At 38.0% G+C, this 23,405-nt stretch overlaps 1 protein-coding gene and 1 long non-coding RNA gene across 2 annotated transcripts in view; both read left to right on the forward strand.

Moving 5' to 3' along the window:
* LOC131996999 (uncharacterized) overlaps nt 1-7,787 on the forward strand; it is a 35,074-nt gene extending 27,287 nt beyond the window's left edge. Inside the window, exon 2 of the mRNA XM_059367230.1 lies at nt 7,668-7,787. Coding sequence (XP_059223213.1) covers nt 7,668-7,787 — 120 coding nt within the window. The remainder of the gene's footprint in view (nt 1-7,667) is intronic.
* Nucleotides 7,788-9,793: 2,006 nt separating this feature from the next.
* Nucleotides 9,794-10,441, forward strand: LOC106091827 (uncharacterized). Its single transcript, XR_001222059.1, has 2 exons — nt 9,794-9,942; nt 9,996-10,441. It is a non-coding gene; the product is annotated as an uncharacterized LOC106091827 (long non-coding RNA).
* Nucleotides 10,442-23,405: the final 12,964 nt, after the last annotated feature.

Raw genomic sequence — 23,405 nt, forward strand, 5'->3', positions numbered from 1 at the left:
GCCCAAATCGGTCCAAATTTGGATATAGCTGCCATGTAGACCGATTTGACACATGTTAGGCTTATGTTAGACTTTTCGACATCCGTGTCGTATATAGTTCAAATCGGTTTATTTTTAGATATAGCTAGTGTATTTATTAGTGTTTGGTCCAAATCGGAACATATTTGAATATAACTGATATGGAACATAAGGTATGAAAATTTCACCGAATTTTGATGATAGGTGGTTTACATACATACCCGAGGTGGTGGGTATCCAAAGTTCGGCCCGGCCAAACTTAACGCCTTTTTACTTGTTTGTATCACGGCAAGTGATTGCTAAACAAGGCATACGTTGAAATATTTTTAATTGTACGAATTATTTTGTTATTTAATAGTATAAGTTGTGCATTGACCAAGATTATATTGTGTTCCCTTTCACACATACGTAATGCGAAAAGTAGTGCGAATGAGTCAAATATATATCTACCATCTATCACATAGAGACACAAAGTGGCGTGGCTAGACAAAAAAAACAATTCAAGAAAATTTAAAGTGTGTTTTTTATCGCTACATAAGATGTTTTTTTTTTTTGTTTTAACATTAAAGTTTAACAAATTTATTGTGAAAAATTTTGCGCTGAAATAGAATAATGCGGAAAAATGCTGTATGTGAACAAATCGAATAGATAAATGCCAAACCCAGAATGCAATTTTTTTATTTTTGTTTTGATTTTGCAGTAAATCTAAATGTCAAAGACTTGAAATCACAGCTGTGATATTTTTCTAAAGTCTTAAAAAGATGTTCCATTTGATCCGATATTCCGCACATAAGCAACAAAACATGAAAATACAAATATGAACACACATTTGTAAAGGAGAAGGTGTAAAGCAAAGTTTATTTCTAAAACCACTTTGACTTTTCAATTTACGGCATTTGCCAATCATGGCAAAAATCTACCCTTTGAGGGTAGATTTTTGTTGTGCTAATGACACTACCTCTTAGTTGTAGCATGTGCCAAACCCAACAAATTTGAGGACATTGTAAAATCTAAACATGGTATTTATAAATACATATTATTAATATTATTTTATTTTAATATTTTATTATCCATATTTAGATTATATTGACTTGGGCGTTGAGGATGGAAGATAACACATGTGGATCTAGATTTCGTGGTTCCACGAAAAAGGCTAAGATTGGTATTTATAACGATTCATTTCAAATTTGTATGTATATAAATTATATTGTTTATAATACTCTTTACAGACCGTGTCGCCGACAACGAAGAGAGGCTCCAAATGGAATTGACAATTTTTCATTTTTTTTTTTTTTGAAACTTGGGACTATAAAGAAAAAATGCTTCACGTTTTGCGTGGTTAATGCCCCCACTAGGACTACGATGAGGTGTAGCAGCTCGCCAGACATTACCTTTGCATCCCTTGATCTCTTGAGTCACGTATCCCGGCTAGCAAGTCACTCTCGAACCCCGGTAGATGAGATGACAGGACCTCAGTCACTTTTGGCGACGTAAGCGTTACTGATCCGAAGAGATTCGCCAGGATGTTCAACCACCCCGGTAGATGAGATGACAGGACCTCAGTCACTTTTGGGGACGTAAGCGTGACTGATCCGAAGAGATTCGCCAGGATGTTCAACCGTCAATTGATTGTGCATCCCGAGAGTGACAGGGCAAGGAGTAGAGCCATTCCCCGTATCCGTGGTCTCCGAGCCGATGAACAGCCATCACAATTTACCGTTGGCGAAGTTACGAATGTCATCCGTGGCGCCAAATCATCTAAGGCGTTGGGCCCCGACGGAATCTCTACATTAAAGTTGAAGAATCTGGATTCACCTGGAGTAGAGTACCTTACTACTGCCCTCAACCTGTCTTTGAACACTCTTATAGTTCCCGATGTCTGGAAAATGGGCAGAGTGATCCCGCTACTGAGGCCTGGAAAGGACCCGAGTTTGGGGGAGTCGTACAGACCGATCTCCCTTCTCTCACCAGTGGCAAAGACGCTTGAGGCATTACTCCTCCCGAGCCTCGTAGGAGAATTTCCATTTGCTGAGCATCAACATGGATTTCGACACAACAACAGCTTTGCATGCCATCACCCCACACATTTGCAGTGGCATCAATCAGCCCAGGCCATGTGATAGGACGGTGCTCGTGCCACTGGACCTATCGAAGGCATTCGACACGGTTAGCCATGCCAAACTATTTGAGGACATCGCCAACACGTCCCTCCAGCCAGGCTGGAGGATGGAGATGGAGAAACGATTCCGACCATCTTGTGTCTTGGCGTCACATTTGACAGCTCTTACACATTCTCCCCACATGCCACAGCAATTTGCGATAAAGTCAAAAGTAGAAACAAGATCCTCAAAGCACTTGGGGTGCAGACAAAGAAACTTTGCTGACTACGTATAAAGCGATTGGCCAGTCTGTGGTTAATTATGCAGCGCCAATGTGGTCTCGTCAGCTCAGTGACACACAGTGGAATAATATTCAGATCTGTCAGCATGCCGCCCTCCGAACTGCGATGGGCTGTCTCCTCAGTTCTCATGTGGACCACCTCCATCAGGAGACAAAGATCCTACCAGTGCGAAGACATAACTACATGCTGTCTAAGCAGTGCCTTTTGGGCTGTTATCGCAGAGACCGTCCAAATCATCATCTTGTGGATAGATATCCACCGCCCAGAAGCCTTAAGGTAGATCTGCATGATCTAAGGCGTGGAGTTCAGCGCTTCAAGTGGTTACTTCTGGATCAAGCGGCATATCAACATTCATGCAGACACGGTAGCAGATGCGGTAAATAGCTACCGGGTGAATGTGGTCCTTGGAGAGCAACCACCTCCCATTTCACCTGGGGGAATTAACCTCTCCGGCAAACCAGAGTAGTTCTGGCTCGATTACGTTCCGGCAGATGCAGCCGCCTGAATTCCTGCAGAGCAAGGAGTGATGCCGACGTGCAAGATGTATGTTCCGACTGTAACCAGGGACCATACGATACACGTCACCTGTTTAACTGTGAAGCCAGGCCCATCCGACTCAGTCTTAGATCCCTGTGGATGCACCCCATCTTTTAAAATAAATGGCAAATTTCAAATGAAATGAATCCAAACTGCAAAATTGTTAAAGCTGGGTTTGCACCTCTTGCGAAAATTCAGTTCGACATTACTTATGGTAAAATTTTAATAAAATTGTTATTTTATTTTCGCGAACTAGTAACACGCACAAAAATCAGAATTACACTAATCACTGATTTTGACAGATAGTGCACTCAATATTTTGTTGTTGGGAAACTTCCACTACGTGTAAATGAATATATCTTGGGTCCACCCCTTTATCGCATATGGTGCCTTGTAGATCTCCCTTATATATGTGACATACGCGCACGTAGCTAGGACCCAAGATATATTCATTTACAGGTTGTTATGACCACGTACATGCGCTAATTTTGGTCTTCCGGCAGCTCTTCGGCCTCAGGGAGATCCTCAACCCACCCAAAACTAGCCTATGGTCTAACGTAATTTTTTTAATGAACATACACAAAACTTGACAACACATACACTTACAAAACACATGGGGTTACTCTTTGAGATACGGGTCCTTTGGTGTTCCAGACCCACACTTAGCCCACCCTTCCATGGTCCATAAGATCCTTGCATCACTTGGTATGGACCCCACTACCTCCCTCTACCACTTACTTCTCTCTTTCAACCGATTCCCCTCCCAAAATTAAAACAACTCACTCCATTTCATTTCTGTTAATACAGTACATAAAACATAAACATCATATAGAATTATTTAAATATTTTTTTCTTTACAAATAAAATCACAACAAACGCGAAAAAATTTCAAATCAATCTTCTTGCGGGTCCTACACAAATCTTTGGATGGGGTTCTATGCCCAATGTGGACTGGATTACTCTATCCGGATCTTTCTTTCCCTACCTAATTGAGCTCAGTTAAGTAGACGTTTACCTCTTTGCCTTTCAAGGCCTTAGAAATAATAGAGACCCTCTCCCTGTTTTGTACAGTCCCTCACAAGTCACAACATAAATTTAATCAATTAAGTCCTTAAAAGCGTAAAAAAGAATATTTAAAAATAAGTACATAAATGGTCAATAAAAATTATAAATAAATAAAATTACAAACAAATAAAGAGAACGAGCAAAAATATAAAGGAAACTAGGAAACTACTACTACGCCTTTTAATTTATGACAAATTAAGTAGGAGTGGGAAAAAATTCGAATCGAGACGAATTGCCTCTTTAAGTAAGCGCCTAATAGCGGGCTTTATTTCAGCATTCGTATACCAGTTTTTGGTTTTCTCGCAGTGTGGACAATATGGATTGCAATTTATGTGGAACGTACAGTGCCTCCACCTAGGCACCATCTATGTCCAACCAGATCACGGCCCACACGCATAAAAGTCTTATCCGGTTATTGCCTGCACTTTTCTTGGCGTCAATTTGCTGGTTACCCAAAACGTAACCGGGCGGAACGCCGTATGGACAAACGGACAGAACAAATTATGTACTCGCACGGCACCTATTTAGAGTTACACACATCAATTCGGTCACATTTTTCATATATCTTTCGTCTATTTGAACTCACTTTAATTGTTGTCATCTGCCTATTTATTTCATGCTTTCAATTGTTTATTTCCCTTAAAAAAAACTATAATGCACCACTCGACAGCTTACTAGCCATGAAAATTTGCCATAAATTCGTTACCACCGGGACTTCTTTTTAACACCAATATGGACGATTTTGGATACTATTCTCCTTTTTATAAGCTCGGTTCTCCTCCATTTTTCATCTATTTTTAATGTGTGTGTTAGTTTCCAAAACTACTCTTTTACTCAAATGAAAGTTGTTGTTATATAAAATTTCTAATTTTTGTTTTAAATTTCTCGTTTTTTCCATTCCTCTACGTCCACCAGCATTCAGGGATGATGTGTGCCATCCAACCCTGTGCCAATTAGTTCTTTGTAGAGTCATAACGCCGGAACCAACATGACATCTGACACTAACAGCGCAGTACCATTCATTTCTCATTTCTGACAAAAAAAACCAAACTCGACAACAAGTAAAGCCGGCAAGAAGACAAAAGAAACCCTTGCCACACAAAAATAGGAGTCCGCTGTTTATACTGCCCATTGTACCGTCAGAGGACCATTCAGCACGGTCCCTGGCGTTCCATATGTGTCCTCGCTATATGTATGCCGGTCAACATTAGCTGCAAGGAAATTGGTAAACAATAGGTGGTGCATTTTGGCATGATGATCAATTGACGACTAAGGTGGTCAGCAGCACTCACGCAACAAAACTCCGGCCGAGACCAATCCCGAGAGGACTGGACGGTGTGCGGGTGTTGCCCATTATAGGTATGTCAGCTCTAGTATGTGTCGAAGGTGTTATACGTCCCTTAGTCCACCTCTGCATCTGCATCGTGCTAGATCTCCTCGTCGTCGCCAGGGACCAACGTGGGGAACTCCCACACCCTGTTGTCTTAAAGCCAGGCAAAAAATGCCATCAGGGAAGTATCACTCACCACGTTTTATTTGAACACTAAAACGCCTTGTTACTTTCGTTCAAATTCCAGCCTCTCCATTGGATGCCGTTGCCCATTTTGTTATCCGGGTGGCCAATAGGGCCTTGACTGTGGTGGCTACTCTTAGCCGGTTGACTGTAGGTTCACCCCCAATACGATTTAACCTAGGAGCACACATATAGATAACATTCACATAAATAAATATCTACCCTATATTGCAATTAGTCCCTAGTATCACAGTCGTATTTTGGCCACAGACATCTTATCACAGTCAATATATCACATTTTAAGTCCTTTGCATGAGCCACGCCCACTCGGCGGCCTTGAAGGTACATATTATTGCCTATCGTTTTGACCACTCTACATTTCGTGAACCTTCGCGCAAATTTCGCATTGAAATTCTTTTGGAAGTCGCTGAGCAAATAATTCCGCCGGAAAATTTCCCGGCCTGGCACAAATCTCACGACTCTTGCCCTTCGGTTGCATAATTTTGCACTCGCCTCATAGGCCTGATGCATATTCTGTTTGATATCTTCTGTCAAATATCTCGTGTTCTGTAAATGACCGCAACCCCCTTGCCAGTTTATAATCGGCTCCTTTGGTGTACATATGATAGCCGAACAAGTCAAAAAAATGGAGTTACACCAGTGGCTGCGTGTACTGAGGTACGAAGGGCGCATTCGATCTCAGATAAGCAGAGGTCCCAATCCCTGTGGTCCTCTTCCATGTATGCCCTTATTGCCGCCAAAACGGATTGATTAACCGGTTCTGAGGAGTTGAACTGTGGGAAATAAGGAGCGGGTTTCATGTGGTAATCTGATGGGTCAGGAGGCCATCGCAGGGCAGAGGTTAGCATGCCCGCCTATGACGCTGAACGCCTAGGTTCGAATCCTGGCGAGACCATAAGAAGAAATTCTCAGCGGTGGTTTTCCCCTCCAAATGCAGGCCACATTTGTAAGATACTATGCCATGTAAAACTTCTCTGCAAAGAGGTGCCGCACTGCGGCACGCCGTTCGAACTCGGCTATAAAAAGCTTAAACTTGAATCGGACTGCACTCATTGATATGTGAGAAGTTTGCCCCTGTTCTTTAGTGGAATGTTCATGGGCGAAATTTGTTTCTTTGCAAGACAATAAAATTGTCATGAACAGAACTGGGCACAATTGTCACAATGTACAGTCTCTGGCGCCCCGAATTTCCTGAAAACCCCTTCCACCAAAAATCGTACTACATTGCTGGCCGTTGATTCTTTCATTGACTTGAGGAAAACAAATTTGGTAAAGTGATCCATGACAATAAAGATATATGCAATCCCACTTTTAGATCGGGGATATTTCCCTAAAAATCCATATATATCTTTTGGATCGGCCGATCCGTTTTCACCTCGCTTTCTATAGTTGTTGTGAAATTTACATTTTTGGTCTCTTTAAATGTTACACATTTAGTGGCATATTGGCGGACTTGTGAAATCATACTGGGCCAGTAAAATTGTTGCCTCAGCCGACTTAATGTTTTCGATATCCCACCATGAGCAGCCGTAGGTGAATCATGTTTCTTTTGAATTAACATATGGGTCAAGGACTCAGATAGCCATAATCTCCACTCGTATCCACCTAATTCCTCCTTGCCCTCTTGCCTCATGCGTTCGAAAACCATGCTTTCCTGCACCCTCAAGTCAGGAAGTTTATCGTAATTGGCTTCGTTAGTTTTTCGGAGCTCCTGGTATTTTGGACTTTCGACATATAAATTGTAATCTTATTTGCTTTTTCTTCATTCGTTCAGGTCGTGGAGCTCGCCGAAGCACTTCTCATTCGCGAGGATCTCTGACGGACGTGTCTCCCCTGGGCTTGCCACGCCCCTCTTGCTGTTACCCGATTGGCAGTTCTGGCATCTGGTAGTAATCGTATTGGGTCTGCCGCATCGGTAGCAGAACAATCCCCTTTCAGTAGATGGACAATCCATAAACATATGCCTCTCTGCTCGACAATTCCAGGAAACGATAGTCCTATTTTGCTGCATGTTGGCACGAATTGCGGAAATAGACTCGGGAGACTCCCGGTGTGTCTCGGTTTCATCAAATACATACCCATCAACGGCTACCTCATTAACATGTATTTCAGGACGCGTATGAGGAGGCAATGGCCTGGAATCTGCCCTTGAGAAATTCCTCTCGGGCTCCTTGCACTCAAGCCGCAGCATCTCTACCGTGGCTATGGTCATTGGATAAACCACCATCTTAGTGTTGTCCTTGATGTTTACTTTAATGATGTTAATCAAATCTTGATCCGTTATAGGGTGTAGCAAGCGAGATCTTAGCTAACCCAAGGCCTGGAAATATGAGTCTACCGATTCATTCGATAGCTGTTTCCTATCTACCAAATCTCTAATGGCTTCTAACGGAGATTTGTTTGAACGATATTGGCTCAGGAGAGCATCTTTCAATTAAATCCATTGGGTAACGTTTCTTAGTCTCTGGGCTTGCCAGAACCACTCCAATACGGGTTCGGACACTAATTACTTAAAGTCTCTCAGTATCTCATCCCATGGAACTCTGTATTGTGTCTGTAAGCACTCCAAGCGGAATATAAATTCCTCTACAGCGAGTTTCATTGAATTACCATGAAAATTTATGCCGAATTAATCGACTCTTATCCTCAACCGATCATCATTCAATGGTGGCTGTGAATAATTCGTGATGGTCGACGATTGCCTATCCCTTTCCGAACTAGAGCCCGAGGATTACGGCTGGGATGCACTTACGTTTGTGTTGCGTTGTTGTTAGCCGCGAGGGCCATACCCTGCACGATTCTAACCAAGGTATGCAATGTCTTTCTTATATCATTAACCTCATTATTAATTAAACTTTTAATTCTATCTTCTAGAGATCTCTCCGCTGGCTGATTCCTATCGTTCCCCAGTGTCGAATTATAACTCTTGTACCCTTCGAGCTATCGAGACCTAGTAATCATTCCGTAGAAAGAATCCTATTTTAGTTTCCGAATACTGATGTCCTTAGTATTCTAGACTCCAGATCTATCGGAATAATTGAAATCGAGTATTTCACGTTTGGCTTATTGTAATTACTTTGAGACACATACACTATAAAACATTTAATTACTAATTTACTTTTCATGCTAAGGTCTATTTCCAATCTTATCATAAATGTATCTATTAATATGATAACAATAGTGACGAGTTTATATAAATCACTTGTAAAATTAAATAAAATTCAATCTCTTTTAACTATTAGGAGGCTTATGGTTGTATTCTCAGAGAGATGTAAGTGTTAGGAGTGTATTCATATCGTATGAGTTCATGAAGTGTAAAAAAAAATTGTAAAACATAGCACATTTGTATGAAATACCTAATATGGGATCATTGGCGGGACCATCAGAAAAAATTTTCAACGGTGGTTTTCCCCTCCTAATGCTGGCAACATTTGTGAGGTACTATGCAATGTAAAACTTCTCTCCAAAGAGGTGTCGCACTGCGGCACGCCGTTCGGAATCGGCTATAAAAAAAGAGGCCTCTTATCATTGAGGTTAAAACTTGAATCGGACTGCACTCATTGATATGTGAGAAGTTTGCCCTGTTCCTTAGTGGAATGTTCATGGGCAAAATTCGTATTTCCAATATTGCACTTTAAACAGCCTCTACCATGTAGAGCTGGATGCAATACCAACCAGATATAATTTGTATTTGACTAGACTGATTCGGGCTATTGACTCTAGAATTTTGACTATTATTTAGTACGAAGATGACATTGCACTTATTCTACTTACTTCTAATATTAGTAACTAGGAAGTATCGATTTTAGATTGGGCGCCATTTCTGTTATGATCACGTACATGCGCAAACTTGGGTCTTCCGACAGCTCTTCGACCTCAAGAAGATCCTCAACCTACCCAAAACTAGCCAATGGTCTAACATAATTTTTTTATAATGAACATACACAAAACTTAACAACACATACACCTACAGAACACACGTGGATGCTCTTTGGGATTCGGATCCTTTGGTGTTCCAGACCCACACTTAGCCCATCCTTCCATGGTCCATAAGATCCTTGCATCACTTGGTATGGGGCTCACTACTGTGACTGCTGAATTGTGGAAATTTTACTTTAGTTAAGAAAAGAAATTTTATACGTTATCAAAAATTTTGTTTCCTTTCTCACATTGGCATTGAAATTTAAACTAGAGAATTCCAAATTCTATTATACTTTTAATTTCACTTGAAAAGTCATACTATCAAGGCGTAAAAAATTTTTCGGAAAGAGAAAAAAATAATTATTCTTTGTGTGAATTTTCAAATATTTTATAAAAATTTCGGAAAAGAAGAAAATTCAAGGAAAATTCGCAATTTCGTGGAAAAAGCAAGAGGATAAGAATTTTGGTAAGATTTTTGTGTAGAAATGTTCGTGTTTTTAGAATTATATTATTCTTTAGGCTGCCGATTCTGTGGAGAATCGGCACATTCTACATCCATCTTAACGTCTTTGCTTTTCAAAGGACTTTGTGCTGCTGATTTTGTACGGCCGCTGGAATTTTTAAAGGATTATTTCATCCATCAATAAAGAAGTCATTAAAAACAACACACGGATTTGTCAATTTTTAATTCTGATCCGGATTTGAGCAATTTTTATAAAAAAAAACCAGACGCAACAAAAAGGAATTATCGTTTAGTGTCCCGCTAAAGCGGAGATTCCGTTTATAATGGCGATTTCTTAGGGAGAACATTCATGAAAACTTTTGGCCCAAAATGATTTCTCTAAGAATTAAACGAATTTTGTAACCATACTTACATGATGACCATAAAGAAGACAAAAAAACTCTAATTTTAATGTACATCCTAATATAATTTTTTTTTAGAAAATCAAGACACTTTATTTTAACCAGGCGTTTTGCAAACTTGAATTACAAATTAATAATTACAGCCGCAGTTTAATGTATAATTCCCAGTCATCAGGCCTGCTGACATCGTTGGAATAACGGGTGAGTCCCCAATTTTCATTCAATTCGGATTCAGTTTGCAAATGCTCATTTATTTATTACTAAAACTCTTTTAATTAAATCTTTTTCCATAATTTTAATTTCTCCTTTTTAAATATGTTTTACAACATCATTATATACTGTTTTGCTTAATTTTAATTAAATATTGTCATGAATTTCTAAGAAATTAATTGTTCATTTGTGAAAGGTGAAGGACATTGAGTAGAGGAGGTTTGTTATGGGCTGAAAAACTTATAAATCAGCATGGTGGGGCGGGAAACTGATCAGTTACACAAGATCTATAGCTGTATCATATAGTAATATCATCATCCTATTTCTTCTACTTCTCCACTTTCTTTTTTTACCTTTTTTTATTTTCTTCCTATATCTTTTCCTTATGAAGAGAAGGTAGCTCTTTTTACTTTTATGTCCACAAAACCGAGTTTACTTCTGAAGGGAAAGAACTGCCCGAGACTGAGCACGGCCGGGGCAAGGAGGTAGCCACTCCCAGAGAAAGTAGAGCCCGTGTGGTGGTTCGTTACACTACCTCCCTCTACCACTTACTTCTCCCTATCAACCGATTCCCCTCCCAAACTAAAAAAAAATTCACTCCATTTCAATTCCGTTAATACATACCATAAAAAACATTTTTTTATTAATACAATATAATAAAACTCAAAGTTCCTGTCATATAGAATTATTTAAATAATTTTTTCTTTACAAATAAAATCACCAAAAATTCTTGCGGGTCCTACACAAATCTTTGGATGGGGTTCTATGTCCAATGTGGACTGGATTACTCTATCCGGATCTTTCTTTCCCTACCTAATTGAGCTCAGTTAAGTAGACGTTTACCTCTTTGCCTAAATATTCAAGGCATTAGCAATAATAGAGACCCTATCCCTGTTTTGTACAGTCCCTCACAAGTCACAACATAAATTTAATCAATTAAGTCCTTAAAAGCGTAAAAAAGAACATTTAAAAATAAGTATTTTATTTTTTTTTTATTTAATTAATAGATGAGCTTACAAATTGCTTATGTTACTTCCTCGATAAATTATATATAAATGATTCGTATTCTACATCTATGTTTGGCTTAGCGATTTGCTGTTTGCCATTTTCTCATATTAAGTTATACAATAAAAAGAATTCAAATGTGATTAGATATTGTATTCATTTAGAATTAATTTTCTATATTTACAACTTGCAATAATATATTTGTACAGTGAAAGAAAATTCGTGCCATTTAGTATCTGAATAACTTCACTCTCTTCAAGAACACGCTTGCCAAAAAATATTGTTCTGTATTCTGCTAAAATAGGGCAAGCTCCAATAAAATGTAATGTGTCTTCGGGCTGGTTTAAATTACAAATTGAACAAAATACATTTGAGTTATTTCTTCCAGTGAAATGTTTGGCATTCAAGTCAAGCAGGCCACCTCTAGCTTTTATAATCAAACCTGTTGCATATGCAGATAGATCTGCAGTACAAGAAGGGATTTGACTGTATTGTAAGCAAGAATAAAGATCATGGAATTGCGAGTTATTTGCACTGCTACAAAAATCATTACGTTCGTGAGTACTCAAATTGTCAATAATCTCCTTCCAATAATAACAAACGGGGACGTTATGATTGGGAGGAAAGTATTGTATCTTTTCGCATATATTTGACCATTCTTTCGCCCAATATATTTTCAACTCCAAAACTTTTTCTGCAAGTACTCGTGGCAATCTGTGTGATCCTAAACGCAGAACTCTGCTGACATAACAAAAATGATTCTTTAACGTAGACATATATAAAGTGGGTAGACCAGTTTCTAAGTGTATGATATAGTTTGGCGTATTATTTGGAAGGTACAACATTTTTTTAATGAAAAATCTTAGCAGTTTCTCCACACATTCATATTTCTGGAAACCCCATATTTGTGAAGCATAAAACATTATTGATCTAGAGCATGCTGTGAAAATCTTCAATTTATTACTTTTCGATATTCTAGGTTGGGCTAAATATTTCGACCATGTAGAATTTATAGCCATCTTGGAAGACAAAAGTTTAGTCTGTAAGTGAGTATTGAATGATAAATTGTATGCAAGTTCAACTCCAAGATAGGTGTATCGGTTTACAATCTCAATCTCTTGATTATCATAATACCATTTCAGACCTGACTTTATTCGACTACCTCTACGAAAAACAAGTATCTTCGATTTCAATAAGTTGACTTTCAAACGCCATTTAGTGCAATACCCTTGCAAAGAGTTTATCATCGTTTGTAAACCATTGGGGGAATCAGATAGAATTACTATGTCATCTGCGTAAAGTAATACTTTAATATTACAACCTGCGACACTGACTCCACCCGGTAATTCGTCTGGTAGATCGTTGATGTATAATGAAAACAGTGTCGGACTTAGAATACATCCCTGTTTCACACCCGAATTTACGCTAAATGCCTTCGAAAAACTGCAACCGTCCCAAATCTTTGTAGTTGTATTATTATACAGACCTTGTAATATTTTTATTACCTTCGTAGATAAACCCATACCTGATAATTTGTAAAAAAGGCTGTTTCTAGGTATCAAATCGAATGCTGTCGAAAAATCGACGAAAAAACTATAAGTGGGCTTATTATCATTCATATTGAGATATACAGTATTCACAAGGTTAAAAATGTTATCCACCGTTGAATATTCCTTTCTAAAACCTGCTTGAAATTCGTTAAGGATATTTTCACGTTCCAGCCAACCTGTAATACGATTTAATAGGATGGTATTGAAAATTTTCGAAATTGTATCCATGAGCGATAATCCTCTATAATTTGAAGCAATGTTAGGATCGCCTTTTTTAAAAAGGGGAATCAATATAGATTGTGTGAAAGATATTGGTATATCCACATGTAAAAAAATCCTATTAAAAATAAGGAGAACATTCTTCAAAAAATTATGGGGAGCATATTTATAAAACTCGTAGGGTATGCCGTCCTGCCCTGGAGACTTGTTTGTTTTCAGCTTTTTAATGACATTGAGTAATTCGACGAATTCTATAGGGGAATCTAGAAAGGGGTCCCATAAAAAGGGTATACACCAGCTCACTGCTTGCTCCTCATCCGTATACTGCAAAATCTGTTCAAAGTGGCATCTGAACTGGTCTGCATTAAGATTACCTCTGTGGGAGGCAGAAGGGGTTTTTAACGATTTGGACAGAGCCCACCAGTCCTTACTACAGTTTATATAGTCTAATTTTCTCAGATTATTATTATAATACGCCTGTTTTCTCTTACTGCATAGAGACCGAAACTTAGCCCTTGATAAAAAATAACGCCTTCGATTTATCAGTGTATGTGAACGTCTGTACATTCTCAAATTCTTCATCATGCTTGCCCGCAAACGAAAACACCCCCAATCGAACCATTTCTGCCTCGGCTCAAAAACAGATTTTCTCTCCTTTACTACGTTCGATTGTTTTATTTTAGATATAACCGTGTCAATCATGTCTATTGCTAGTAAGTCGGCAGAAAAATGGGAACCATTACACAGTGTTGTGAGGTTTTGCCTATACTGAATCTTAAACTTGTCCTTCCAATGTAGTTTGCATATAGACACCCTTTCATTATCACTCGTCCGACATTGATTTGGTACCTTGATCTCTAAGTGTAAGGGCATATGGTCCGAAAAAATTTTCATATCTATACTAAAATCTTCAACGTATCTCAAAAAGCTGTGGGAGCATATATTGTAGTCTATTACAGAGCTACCCATTATTCCACAAAAGCTAAAATTTCCTTCTGTATCACCAGTTGTTCTACCATTCAAAACAATACCCCCTATATCCTCAATAATTTGCAACAACTTTCTGCCATTTGTGTTTATAGTGTTATCCTTTGATCTACGACGACCACTTATATATGCAAAGTCTTCAAAAAATCTGTTTTCCATTAACTGTTCTTCACCTATTCTTGCGTTTAGATCACCCAAAATGCAGAAATTTTCCGGATTGATTTCTTTTAAAAACGTTTCAAAGCTTTCTGCCTCTGTTTTCCATTTTGTGCAATTTAAATATGATGGAATCAAATAGAAAACGCTCCCATTAAGGTTGGTACATAAAACGGTAACATTGTGAATCGTAGCGAATTCGAGTTTAAACTTTCTTTTAATATCTTTTTTAAAACCATACAAGCAACCACCACTTGCACGGCCAGATCTATGTATTCTTGTTGCTTCGACCCAGTGTATATAATAATCTTTAAAAAAAGTTGAAAAATATGATATTTTACTTGCTTCCACATGGGTTTCGAAAAGAAAAAATATCTCAAATTTATTTAAATATGTTAAAAAATTTCCAAAATTAAGTGCTTTTTGAAGGTTAGAGACATTGTATGATAGTAAATGGCACGATTCGAGTTGCTATTGAGAGGCTGGTTTATAGGTAACAGTATCGTTATTGTAACTATCTCTAGAAATAATATCATACACATTTTCGCCAATGATTTCCTTCAAAAAGGCGGCATCACATTCCGAGGCAGCAATAATTTTTCCCTGAGACCAATTGAAGCGTTTTTCATTGATATAAATGGAAAATTCGGCCAATCGTACATTTACATTAATTCTTTTGTTTAATACTTCATTTTTCAACTTTCTCATGTTGTATCGTATGCTTTGCTCGCTTTCTGTATAATCTCGCTGGATAAAAATATTCTTCCCATTTAAATTTCTTTTAGCCGATAACACTTTTTGAGTTTGGATACACGAGCCCAATGTAAAAATAAAAAGCCTTCCTGATCCAACCATTCTAGTTGTAACCACATCCACATCCACATTCATAATTTCAGTACAAATTTTAGTGAACTCTTTTTTCGCAAGTAAAGAGGATGTGCAAGTTAAACCACTGACCACAACATTTGATGAACGTGACCTTCGATCAATTATTTCCAAGCGAGACGTTAACTTTTTCATTTCTTCTTTAAGTTGTATGTTTTCTTGCTGTAACTCTCGTATTTCATTTCTCATTTCAATCAAGTCTTCTTTTTTTGCGACATCCTTTAACTTCTCGTCTAACATTTCACCCAATTTGTCCCAGGAAAACACATCTTTTGCATTGGAACTCATATTGATGTATGGAATACGCTTTTTCGGAGTGCTATCTGTTATTTCTGGTGATGTCGACTGTAACGGTCGCTTTGCACTCATTTATTAAAAAATTGTAGCATATCTTTAGGAGGAAAGTACATGAACAACGTCAGTGTTGAAAAACGCACTAAAACACAGTTTACTTATCGATAACACTTTTTCACCATCAGCTGTTGATTTGTTATCGTCGTAAAGATTTGGCAGGTTCGAAAGAAGAGTTCAGCTGATGTATTGTTTTTTCAATTCAGTGGTGTTGGTGGCAAATAGTTATTCCAGTGCTTATTCCTTTTGATATTTGCAAATTTTGGCCAAAAAATACAAAAATTAATAGTCACCCGTAATTCAGAATGCGGTGCCTTTTATCCTCAGTGATTGTGCAGACTATGGTATATCGTGGAGCGAATTACATGGGTCAGAATGCGGTAAGTAGCAAATGCCGGCAGCTACGACTGGAGCTCCCAAAAAACACGTCTGTCTATGGCAAAACAACAACTTGATTCCATTTAAAAATAAGTATATAAATGGCCAATAAAAATTATAAATAAATAAAATTACAAGAGAACAAGCAAAAAATAAAAAAGGAAACTAGGAAACTACTACTACAACTACATTAATTTATGAAAAAATAAGTAGGGGTGGGAAAAAATCGAATCGAGATGAATTGCCTCTTTAAGTAAGCGTCTAATAGCGGGCTTTATTTCTGCATTCGTATGCCAGTTTTGGTTTTCTCGCAGTGTGGACAATATGGATTGCAATTTATGTGGAACGTACAGTGCCTCCACCTAGGCACCATCTATGTCCAACCAGATCACGGCCCACACGCATAAAAGTCTTATCCGGTTATTGCTTGCACTTTTCTTGGCGGCAATTTGCTGGTTACCCAAAACGTAACCGGGCGGAACGCCGTATGGACAAAAAGACAGAACAAATTATGCACTCGCTTACCGAACAGCTAGTTGGTTTGGCTTTTTCCTTTCTAGGGGGCAGTTTGATTTCCAGCAGAGAATTTCTTTCGCAATCACACCGGCACCTATTTAGAGTTACACACATCAATTCGGTCACATTTTTATACCCTCCACCATAAGATGGGGGGTATACTAATTTCGTCATTCTGTTTGTAACTACTCGAAATATTCGTCTGAGACCCCATAAAGTATATATATTCTTGATCGTCGTGACATTTTATGTCGATCTAGCCATGTCCGTCCGTCCGTCCGTCTGTCTGTCGAAAGCACGCTAACTTCCGAAGGAGTACTCTCACTTCTAAACACTAACTGTAAGATCTTTAACTCTTTGCTTTTGAATCGGATATCTGCTTGGATAGAAAGAAATGACATTCTAAATGAGTTCCAGTCTGGGTTCAGAAAAGAGTACTCCACGCTTGACAATATATTCAATCTGGTTAACATTGTTAATTTGAATAATTTGAAGAACAAGGCTACCTACGCTTTCTTTGTAGATTTCTCATCTGCTTTCGATCTGATCCCCAGAAACAGCTTATTTTATAAATTGTCAAGCTATGGACTCTCTACGAAGATTGTGCGGATATTGCAACTATTGTATGAAAATACTACGAGTAAAATCTGGGACGGAAATGCATTCTCAGATTACTTTTCGGTGGAAACAGGAGTGAAGCAGGGTTGTACACTCAGCCCAGTACTGTTTTCTTTATATGTTAATGACTTACCCGATTCTTTACCAGGAGGTGTGAACGTAGCAGATACTAACATTAAAGTTCTTTTGTATGCAGACGACATTGTCATTCTGTCTGAAACTGCAGAAGGGTTACAAGATATGATTAACGTTCTTGAGGAGTATTGTTTGACATGGAGTCTGAAGGTAAACCTTGCCAAATCTAAGATACTTATTTTCCGGAAGGGCACAAGAGTCGCTAGAAACTTGAATTGGCGGTTTGGGAATCAGAATATCGAAATTGTGAATAGTTACACTTACCTTGGTGTCGAATTAAGTTACAACTTATCTTTTAGAAAACATCTTCAGAACAAGCTCACTGCGTCTAAAATGGCGATAAATTCTACTTGGTCAAGATATATTAATCACCCAAAAATATCGAAGGCTAATAAACTTAAAATTTTTGAATCGTGTTCAAAGTCTATAATGTGTTATGCCGCAGAAATTTGGGGATGTGTAAGATATGAGGACGTGGAGAAATTGTTTAGATTCTTTATTAAGAAAATGTTATATCTGCCTAACAATACGCCTAACTACATGTTATATCTGGAAACTGGATTCAATTCACTTTTCTGTTCTACATTGAAGACACATTTTTGCTACATTGACAGAGTACTCCAACTAGACTGTCGACGATTACCACGTATTCTTGCGCTGAAGATCATAGAACTGAATATGTCTTGGGCAGAAGAATGGTCCAATATATGCCAATCTCTGCAATTTTCTTTGCACTACAACGCGACACATTTACCCTCGTACTGGAAAGAAGTTATAGAACTACTTAAATCAAAGGAGAGATTAGATTTTGAGGTTAGGGCAAAAGGCTCACAGTTCCATGACCTTTACCCACAGCTTGAATACACCAGGATACCGGAACTCACTGCGAACTTATCTTCACGTGCTACAAGTATCATTGTAAAGGCTAGAGGCGGGTTACTTAATTTAAATGCTAGATCTTTCAGAGACAATACCGATGGCGTTTGCTCAATTTGTAACACAGACGAAACCGAGAACACCTTCCACTTTATCGGCTCGTGCCCAATATACACAAATCTCAGAATTATTTACTTTAATAAGCCCACACTTAATGTAAACGAAGTAATAAGCATATTGAATGGCACGAATTTTTTATCTCTATACAAATATTTAGAAAATTGTATCAAATATAGAAACTTTATACAAAATGAATTTAACTTTTAAAATAGCACTTTCTCTTTTTTATAGTCTCCAATATGTAAACAACTTTATATAACATAGATTAACATACTATAATCAGCCAACCTTTGGTAATATCAATGAATTATATGGCTAACAGCATTCTTGCTATGCCAGCTTTATAGATTTACAACAACACTGAATTTCAAACCTCTATCATTGTGTACTCAAAAATCTATTAATAAATAATAATAATAATAACTTCCGAAGGAGTAAAGCTTTCCGCTTGAAATTTTGCACAAATACTTCTTATTAGTGTAGGTCGGTTGGTATTGTAAATGGGCCATATCGGTCCATGTTTTGATATAGCTACCATATAAACCGATCTTGGGTCTTGACTTCTTGAGCTTCTAGAGTGCGCAATTCTTATTAGATTGGGATGAAATTTTGCACGACGTGTTTTGCTATGATATCCAACAACTGTGCCAAGCATGGTTTAAATCGGTCCATAACCTGATATAGCTGCCATATAAACCGATCTGGGGTCTTGACTTCTTGAGCCTCTAGCGTGCGCAATTCTTATCCGATTGGAATGAAATTTTGCGCGACGTGTTTTGCTATGATATCCAACAACTGTGCCAAGTATGTTTCAAATCGGTTCATAACCTGATATAGCTGCCATATAAGCCGATCTTGGGTCTTGACTTCTTGAGCCTCTAGAGTGCGCAATTCTTATCCGATTGGAATGAAATCTTGCACGACGTGTTTCGTTATTATATCCAACAATTGTGCCAAGTATGGTTCAAATCGGTCCATAACCTGATATAGCTGCCATATAAACCGATCTTGGGTCTTGACTTCTTGAGGCTCTAGAGTGCGCAATTCTTATCCTATCAGAATGAATTTTGGCAGGTAGTATTTTGTTATGATATCCAACAACTGTGCCAAGTATGGTTTAAATCGGTTCATAACCTGATATAGCTGCCATATAAGCCGATCTTGGGTCTTGAATTCTTGAGGCTCTAGAGTGGGCAATTCTTATCCGATTGAAATGAAATTTTGCACGACGTGTTTTGTTATTATATCCAACAACTGTGCCAAGTATGGTTCACATCGGTCCATAACCTGATATAGCTGCCATATAAACCGATCTTGGGTCTTGACTTCTTGAGCCTCTAGAGGGCGCAATTCTTATCCGATTGGAATGGAATTTCGCACGACGTGTTTTGTTATGATACCCAACAACTGTGCCAAGTATGGTTGAAATCGGTCCATAACCTGATATAGCTGTCATATAAACAGATCTGGGGATTTGACTTCTTGAGCTTCTAGAGGGCGCAATTCCTATCGGATTTGGCTGAAATTTTGCATGACGTATTTTATTTTTACTTTCAACAACTGTGTCAAATAAGGTTCAAATCGGTTCATAACCTGATATAGCTGCCATATAAACTGATCTGGGATCTTGACTTCTTGACCCCTAGAGGTCGCAATTATTATCCGATATGCCTGAAATTTAGTACGATGGATCCTCTCGTGTCCATCAACAAACGTGTTTATTATGGTCTGAATCCGTCTATAGCCCGATGCAGATCCCATATAAATCTTTCTCTCTATTTTACATCGTGAGCCCCAATGGGCGCAATTCTTATACGAATTGGCTGAAATTTTACACAGGTCTCCAACATATAATTTAATTGTGGTCCGAACCGGACCATATCTTGATATCGTTTTAATAGCAGAGCAACTCTTTTCTTATATCCTTTTTTGCCTAAGAAGAGATGCCGGGAAAAGAAGTCGACAAATGCGATCCATGGTGGAGGGTATATAAGATTCGGCCCGGCCGAACTTAGCAGGCTTTTACTTGTTCATATATCTTTCGTCTATTTGAACTAACTTTAATTGTTGTCATCTGTCTATTTATTTCATGCTTTCAATTGTTTATTTCCCTTAAAAAAAACTATAATGCACCACTCGACAGCTTACTAGCCGTGAAAATTTGCCATAAATTCGTTACCACCGGGACTTCCTTTTAACACCAATAAGGACGATTTTGGATACTATTCACCTTTTTATAAGCTCGGTTCTCCTTCATTTTTCATTTATTTCTAATGTTTTCCAAAACTACTTTCTCTTTTACTCAAATGAAAGTTGTTGTTATATATAATTTCTCTTTTTTGTAAATTTCTCATTTTTTCCATTCCTCTACGTCCACCAGCATTCAGTGATGGCACACATACCAACCCTGTGCCAATTATTGGGTTGCCCAAAAAGAAATAGCGGATTTTTTAAAAGAAAGTAAATGCATTTTTAATAAAACTTAGAATAAACTTTAATCAAATATACTTTTTTTTTCTAAAGCAAGCTAAAAGTAACAGCTGATAACTGACAGAAGAAAGAATGCAATTACAGAGTCACAAACTGTGAAAAAATTTGTCAACGCCGACTATATGAAAAATCCGCAATTACTTTTTGGGCAACCCAATAGTTCATTGTAGAGTAATAACGCCGGAACCAACATGACATCTGACACTTGCAACGCAGTACCATTCATTTCTCATTTCTGACGGCAAGAAGAAAAAAGAAACACTTGCCACATAAAAATAGGACCATTCAGCATGGTCCCTGGCGTTCCATATGTGTCCCCGCCGTAAATTATGGCGGTCAACATTAGCTGCAAGACAATTGGGAAACAATAGGTGGTGCATTTTGGCATGATGGTCAATTGACGATTAAGATTGTCAGCAGCACTCACGCAACAAGGTAGTGGCAGTTGCCCAACAACAAAATATTGAGTGCGCTATCTGTCAAAATCAGTGATTAGTGCAACTCAGATTTTGTGTATGTTACTAGTTCGCATAATTTTTCGTTGTTTGTGTGTGTTATGGTTCTTAACTATAATACACACATAACAAAACTCGCTGACCGATAGTGCACTTCCCGGGAATACATTGTTCTCAGCTGTATATGATACACTACCTGGTAATTATGTCATGCTGGGACCAGGCCGGTTAATATCAACGCGTATTGAACGAAATTGTCAGCCACAGCTTAAAAAGAGGAAGAATAAATAAAAAATGGAAATTGCAATCGGAACGGCCGCAGTAGCACCGATGGATGTAAAATTAAATGGTAAGTATAATTGGGAAAAAAGGAAATAAACCACTAGCCGGCCTGTAAAAAAAAAGTGTTAAAAATATGCGTGAATGAACACATGCGAACGTGTAAAAGAAATTATGAGTGAAACCGGTCAGTGTGTGTGTATGTGTCAAAAAAAAGGAATCCCAAAGAAAAGATTGGAACACAAATAGTAAACAAAAAAGGGTAAAATTTATTGGTCCTTCACCACAACTATCCTCTCTCACTTTATAGAGGAATACGTCCCAAAATGAAAATTAAATTATGTGTGCAACTCTGATTTTGAGTATGTTACTAGTTCGCGCCAAAACTCGTTGGGTAGTTCTTTGTTGTTGTGCTAATGACGCTACCTCTTAAGAGTACCATGGATTGCAGCCAAGACATGTATGCCGCCACTCAGGATGCACCGATTTTGTGTATGTTACTAGTTCGCGCCATTTTTCGTTGTTTGTGTGTTTTATGGTTCTTAACTATAATACATACACACAACCAATACTCGTTGACAGATAGTACACTTCGCCAGAAAAATTTTACTCAGCTGTTAACAGTACACTATCTGGAATTTATGTCATGCCTAATATGGTAAGGTCATGCGAACAGCTGAGTACAATTCTTTTTATTTTTGTTTTGACTTTTCAGTACATCTAAATGTCAAACGCTTTTTCTAAAACCTTAAAACGATGTTTTTTTTGATAATCCGATATTCCGCACAAAAACAGCGAAACAGTGTTATAAAAAATTTAAAACACAAATATAAAACACATCAGAGGAAAATAAATTGTAAAACAACGTTGGGATAGCATTTTGTTGTTGTGCTAATGACGCTACCTCTTAATAGTACCAAGGTCGCCACTAAAAAATAGTTGTGTAGAATAGATGGCAACAAACATCATTTATAATTTAGGTCGAATTGTTATCATTTTTGGCTAATAACGTACATATGTGCTATAATTAATCATTTTTATTTGCAAATAACTTTATTTCATTTTGCACGGAGCTATTTAATCATACATTTTCATTCGTAGTTGTAAGAAAAAATTAATAACGTCTTTTGTGTCACCCTATTACGCAAAGAAAATTTCAATTCAGCTACGTACCTGCAAACGAAATTTTCGGTAACGGTACCGGTAACGAAAATTTCCTTTAGGATATGTCAATGCATGGTAACGAAAATTTCACCAGAGGTGCATACTGCGCTCAATCAATTGTTGTGATGGTGACGCAAATTCCCACTAGGCTGTCCAATATCTGGACACTTCCTAATTAGCATTCTAGTTTTTATTTGCATTATCATGTGTAGCAGCCACAAGATCAAGAAATTTATGATTAAAAACGTGTGAACTATATATTAATAAAATTAAAATGTGGAAAAACTAAGCATTTGGCATTCTAGTGGGATTTTGGAAACAACTCTGGAGTTGGACAATTCCATCAGCCTTCATAATTCAACCATGGTTGATTTAGTTGTTGTCGGGCAAATGAGCCAACCTTGTTAATTCAACCAAGGGCTGAACATTGCTAATCTATGTGTCTATGCTGTTTGTCTGTTGTGGCAATCCTCTGCTTGCTTTGGCTTCACATGGCACTCATCTGAGCAGTGCTCATTCGCAAACAACATACGATGTCCGACACTCAAATTGAAAAGCACATCTCCTCTCAACAAAATTAAGATCAAAATAAAAATGTCAAATCAGGGCGAGAATGAGGACCACAACCAAATACTCTCTGTAATAAATGCAACAAACCACAAGCTACAAGG

The sequence above is a fragment of the Stomoxys calcitrans genome, chromosome 1, assembly GCF_963082655.1.
Source record: "Stomoxys calcitrans chromosome 1, idStoCalc2.1, whole genome shotgun sequence".
Classification (NCBI taxonomy): domain Eukaryota; kingdom Metazoa; phylum Arthropoda; class Insecta; order Diptera; family Muscidae; genus Stomoxys; species Stomoxys calcitrans.